Source organism: Apteryx mantelli, chromosome 3 (genome assembly GCF_036417845.1).
Source record: "Apteryx mantelli isolate bAptMan1 chromosome 3, bAptMan1.hap1, whole genome shotgun sequence".
Classification (NCBI taxonomy): domain Eukaryota; kingdom Metazoa; phylum Chordata; class Aves; order Apterygiformes; family Apterygidae; genus Apteryx; species Apteryx mantelli.
Genome location: NC_089980.1, coordinates 26,555,344 through 26,561,555, shown reverse-complemented (window position 1 = coordinate 26,561,555; position 6,212 = coordinate 26,555,344). Strand labels below are relative to the sequence as shown.

General features: G+C 46.8%; 1 protein-coding gene across 1 annotated transcript in view; it reads left to right on the top strand.

Moving 5' to 3' along the window:
- Positions 1-2,461: 2,461 nt before the first annotated feature.
- The window catches only part of LHCGR (luteinizing hormone/choriogonadotropin receptor), a 28,480-nt gene continuing 24,729 nt past the window's right edge, over positions 2,462-6,212 (top strand). Inside the window, exon 1 of the mRNA XM_067294686.1 lies at positions 2,462-2,610. Within this exon, the coding sequence (XP_067150787.1) occupies positions 2,462-2,610 (149 nt within the window). The remainder of the gene's footprint in view (positions 2,611-6,212) is intronic.

The following is a 6,212-nucleotide window of genomic DNA, read 5'->3' as shown; positions in this document are numbered from 1 at the left end:
ACCATGGAAATAGTGATGGCAGGTGTCACTTGGTGGTGCTGTTCTCCAGTCTTCCAAGCTTGTTTTTCAAACAAATTTTCGTTTTTTGAAAGATACACTGTTTTGCCCAACTTTGGGAGTACAGGCAGCTTTGTGGACAGATGAGTTGCTTGACAGCAGAAGAGTTTGCTTCCTGACTTAAATTCTGAGCATAGCCAATTCAGGAAGCAGAACTGCTCCTTAGGAACCAAAGGCTTGGCAGTAGGTGTCTTGAGAGAAGGAAGTTTCTTGCTAGCCCTTTGGCTGTCTCCTTGCCAAATCAATGTTTGTGAGTACATGTAAATAACACAAGAACATACTCAGACTTTGCCTCACTGATTTCTCTTCCCCTAGGAAACCAAGCTGGAAGATCCCAGACATCTGTTACTGCTCATGACACAGGCAGCTCAGTGTCAGAAAAAGGCCATAGTACCATAAAGATAGACCTCAAGGAAACTACAACACTTCACATGAGCAGATCCTTGGAAGGGCACCATGTCACCCTACATTTTTCAGCTGTTATGGTTCAGTTGCCCCCTTGCTTTCATAACCCCTAAACTTTCCTTGACTTCAAAGGCAACAGGGTTGTAGGGGGAGGAGGAGGACAGATCAACATAAAGCCACATGCTAACTGGAATTAAGTAGATCATCCATCAGAATAACCCTGCCATAATGGTGAAGAAAAAAAGTATGCCAAGCATAGCAGAATAAAGTGAAAGAGGCACTTCATAACCATTGCAAGGTCAGAATAAAAGTTCATATCACTATCAATTAAAATGCAGTGGATGATTCTGAAGGAAGAAAGGTTGAGCGGATGGTAGTACTCTCAAGAGAGACAACACAGAAGGCTTTGCAACCTTAACGCACAAAATTTGATTGCATTTCCTGCCCTGGATCAAAACTAGTCATGCTGGTGAGGTCAGTTTAGAGGAGTCACTTACCTCTTGCTACCCATATCCACTTCCCAGCCACCGCTGAGAACGTCGGGATCCCACCAGACCCTGCAAGTCTCATATGCCTCAATCCTGTCTCGCATTTTAGCCCTAAACACTGAAGTCTGTAGAAGGCATGGATTCTAATCCATGGTATTTAAAGCAACAATTAGAAGAATGCTCTGTTAGCCAAAAACTGTGCCATGCTAGAGCATTTCCTCCTTTACTCTTTGACTTTTTCTTGCACGTACTTGAAGGAAATAGCTTGAAGGGTAACTTTTGATGATGCACCCATCCTCTTACACTTAGTTTGCTAGTCCTTCTCTGGAGAGTGACTGTCTTTTTATTGTGGGTTGCTTCATCACTGGCCATAAATAGGCTCCTGATTTCTGACTACAGCTTCTAGAAGCTATAATAGCAGTAATAAATAATAATAACAACAGCAATAATGATTGTTATGTGGAAAACAGCCACTTATAAAATGAATGGACCTTTGCGAAGATAAGTAGTGTTGAGAACACGATTACTTCTTTCATGCAAATGGCATAACCGATCATAAAGTAACAAGTCTTACACCCTGAAATGCCTCTCTGATTACTCAACAGGCAAATTATAATCCTTCATCAGTGCTCTAACAACTGTGCATGGATCCATAAGAGAGTGTTTGACAAGGACATTTGTATCCCAGCCGTTGCCATCCACTAACAAGGCCACTATATCTGCACAATAAACGTCTACCCTGTTAAGGGAAATACAACATATTTTCCCCCAGACTCAAACTTTCAAAATAGTTAATAACCAGACAAATGAGAGTTTCCAGGGCCCATATCTCCACTGCCTCAGCAGCTCATTAGCTTTTGTGCAACACAGCTTGACGTGGCAGAGTCCAGTGCGTGCTTTGCACTGACACAAATGGCTCAAAAACATTCCTGGCAACTGTTTGTGCTCACAATCTTCGCAGGATTAGACTGTGGGGAATCAGCTTGCTAAAGCCCATGAAAATTAAAGGAAACCTTCCACTTGGCACGTGGAGGCTTTGTACTCTACTTTCCCTGTAACAGCAGACAGAGAAAGGCTGTTTCTCTGGAAAGCAAGACCTTTATAAAAAACAAAAGAAACAAAAAAACCCAAAACACACACAAAAAACAGCCACAAAAACCAATACTGCTTTTGTGATCGAAGTTACTAGAACAGGTTACTGCAGCCTGCCTCTAGCATGCGCCCACAGACAGATGCCAAAAAGCGGTTTTTCCAGCAAAGTGTCGACGGGGGCCCCTGCCCGCCACCGCCGCCGCCACCGGCAGCGCCCGGCCGCCGCGGCCCCCGCCCCGCCGGCACCTGGCCGCGGGGGGCGCCCCGGGCCCAGCGGCCGCGCGGGGCCGGGGGAGGGCGGCGCGCCCGCCTCGGGGCGGGGGCGGGAGGAGCCGGGCGCCACCGGCCGCGTCCCGCGGGAGAGGAGAGGAGCGGAGCGGAGAGCCGAGGCGAGGCGAGCAGCCGCGGCGGCCCCCACCATGCTGCCCCCGCTACCGCCCCTGCTGCTGCTGCCCCTGTTGCTGCCGGGGTCGGCCGCCGCCCGCTGCCCGCACCGCTGCACCTGCGCGCAGGGCGCCCTGCGCTGCCCGCCGCCGCGGCAGGGGGCGCTGCCCGCGCCCGCCCGCGCGTAAGTACCGCGGGGGCCGGGGGTGGGTGGGCTGCTGCCGCCGCGGGCGCCGGGCGGCGCTGGGCTGGGCGACGGAGCCCCGCGGCGCTCGCGCCTGCAGCCTAACGGCCGCCGCCGCCTAACGGCTCCTTCCGAACGGCTGCCGCGTAACGGCTACTGCCCAACGGCCACTGCCTAACGGCCGCCGCCGCTCTGGGACGGAGCCGAGGCCCCCGCAAGGGCTCCCCTCGCGTCCAGGAGGGGCTCTTTGCCGACGGGCGAGCGGGGAGGAAGGCTGGCAAGGGCGGGCGAGCCCCGGCGGGCGCCCCCCGGTACGCGACCCGGCGGGGGAGCTTCCCGGAGGCACAGGCGTCTCTGCGCTGTGGCTCTTCGTGAGTAAACCGCAGCCAGGCAGATCCCTTCGAGTCACACTGTGTCACATGCTGTGGAATGAAGATTACCTTCACAGCGTTTTGAGGAGCGCTGGACTCGTGCTTTCTGCACGACAGCGCTTAGCTGTATGTTTGAGCTTCGTGCGTCCTGCACAGGTGAGACTTTGTGTTTTGCTTCAGTCACGTTCCCGATTCTGAAACATACTGTGCATAGACTGAGAATTTAAGGTCCGACAAGACTTCGGAGCCAGTGGGTTTCTCTTTAAGAAGATGCTGATCCTTTCAGTGCAGTTCCTTAATAAAGAAAATGTAGCATTCACAAAGCCATATGAAGAGTGTTGTCTTGCACCACACTCATCACCAAAAGGAAATGGTGCAGTTGTCTGAACTTGCTGTATTCTGCTGCTATGGCAGAAGGCAAAAACTGCCTTTCATGTTCCAAAAAACACAGAGGTCCCTGTGGTGGTCTATATAACTTTAAGGAAATCAGATTAAAAAGCTAATACTTGGCTTTAAACCTTCTGTCAGTTCTCTTTTGTGTTTGTTTTACATATCTGTCTGACTTCTTACAACCTCTTCTCCCAAAGATTGTGTGATTTTTAAAGCCAACTCTGTTAAAATATCTGAGCTGTCCTGCTTTTTGCCTTTTTTTGAGGTTCCAACTCATTGACAAATTCATGCCTAATCTGTTTCCCACTCCAGTAGTAAAAAAATTGCTGTGAGTTTTGGCAGGTTTATGGATCTCTGTAGGGTGGTCCATCATATTTTTCTGCCTAATGCTCCACTGGGGATTGGGATTAAATTAAACCCGAAGTGAATCATGGGCATTCTCTCACCCCCCCCTCCCTCCAATACTGATCATACTCCCAGCTCATGATCTAGTAGAACAGACCAAGTACTTGACACACACATGTATTCAAGTGTTGTTGTGTTGTTTACAGGCTGAATTACAGCACTAATGCTCTAAACAACCATGGCGTCAAAATATGGGGTTAGACAAACAACAGATAACATAGTTGCCATTTCTAGGATCCCTGGGTTATCTGTGCATGAATTGAGCAGGGTTTTTCTTATTATGCCTCTTTCTGTAACAAAGCTGATGTTTTCCGTTTTCATGTGATTTGTTTGTAAATTTGATGTGCTCTTGAAATTCCCCAGGAATGATACTATTCCTGATCTCTCTCCTTTCTTCCCAACTTGAGAATTGATATGAACAAGAAATACTAATTTATATAAGCATGAATTGTTTCTCCAAAGTCTGTTTTTAGAAACGTCTCTGCCCTGAACTGGTTTCCTCCCCACTTCCCTGTGTTTAGTATCAGAGAAAGCAGAGCCTCTCTGCAGTTATTGCAACTAGCACGTTTCTTGCACAGTGTTCTTAGTGCATGCAGAGCAGGCTCTGGATCAGTCACATCAAGGATCCCAGCAGCAGAAACAAAGGGGACATTAGTTTTTGCAGGGCTTCAGCATATCTGTTAGGACAATGCACCTCTCTCCAAAACTACATCACAGCCCAGATTTTGCTCCCTTCCTTCGTCTGAGAGAAGAAGAGAGGTTATCAAAAGCTCTAAACTTGTGTGGGGTTTTTTTCTTGCTTTTTTGGTTTACTCTTTCATTCTTTCTTTTTCCATCTGGTGCCCCAAGAAGTCACCACATCCCAACCTGGGATGATCCAGGTCAAAGTAGATAATGGGCATATAGCTGCTTTCAGTTATACTTCACTCAGATCAACAGGGCTCAATTATGTGCAAGAATAAGGGAAGAATTTTTCCCTTCAACCTTTAATATAAAACTTAATCTTTGTTCACAAAATCCAACTATTAGGTTGGTCATACAGTCAGAAAAGAGTTCAACCAAGATTCTGCTCAGTCTTCTAAAGGAAATATTTATACTCAGACTTCAAAAAATCCATTTGTCTTTCAATCTGCATTTGCACAGACACTTCCACACTTCCAATTCCTGGAAATGCTTTTTTTTTTTTTTTTTTTTTTGCTCAGAAGGTCCCCGCTTTGGCTCAAAAAGTGCCAGATCCTTTCTGTAGGCCACTATTGCCAGTTCCACAGTGCAGCTCCCCCAGAAATGTGTCAACATCGAACAGGACAAACTCTCTCCTGTCCCACTATTTCGCAGAACCAGCAAGTGGTCGCTATGTGACGTAGCGGTCCTGCAGTTAGAAAGCTGGCTCAGAGTGACATATATCCCTTCTGCTGCCTACTCTGGCTAGCAGCTGGGACACCAGCAGAAGTCACTCCCATGAAACTTGCTGTCAATAGGATGGACATGGTTGGTCATAACTGCTGAAATAACCCCTCCAGCTGCTCTTGAAAGGGAAATACTCCTCAGAGTTGAACAGAGCACCCTCGGGACTCTGATGCTTTACCGTTCTGCCATAAAGACTGGTAAAAGCTGGACACTACTCGCTAACCATAAAACCACTGCTGCAGGTATACTGCCCCCAATGGAAAATGAGCATACCAGTACTGCATTTTCTGCTTTTCACAACGCAAACATAATAGGGAGATATCAGAGGGCAAATGATCTCATCATTTAAGTATGGCCAGCAGCTGTCTGAAGGACTATGCCATGTTAGCAGCAGCCCAGAATACAGTGAGCACCACTAGATATCTTACTGTCTTATTTTTTAAATTCTCCAACTGCTGTGGCTCCTACTTTCAGGCCACATCCAACCTGATTTATAACGAACCTGAAAATACACAATTAAATTTCTGTTCCTTTGCATTTTTTTTAATAGAAAGCATACAGTTCAACATACAATTGCAAAACTGTACCAATAAATGTAGTCTAACCCTACAGATAATGTAGTCTAACCCTACAGATGTACATGAATTCTTGCTCTTTTTTTTAGTTCTTACTCCATTTCTTTTACTTTTCCTTCACCTCTTATCTTCATATAGCACCTTCTTATGCCATCAGCTGTTGTTTTCCTCTCCCTCTTACTCTTTTGTCCCATAAGGCTTTTTGAGCCTTATCATTTTACTGATGCTCTGTCTTTCCATGCTTTACCAATATCTTTTTAGCTCTCTTCTCCCCCTACATAGCTCTGTGTGAGAGTCAAAGCAAAAGCAAGTTACTTTTGTTGCCTCATAATCATGTTTGTACCTATGTGTATCAGAAGAATTGTGAAATAGCGCTTACAAGTGCACTAATAGTTTTGGAATAAAATGCTATTTCAGATTGTTCCAACATAGTTCCTGGGGTGCTGCTCCGCCA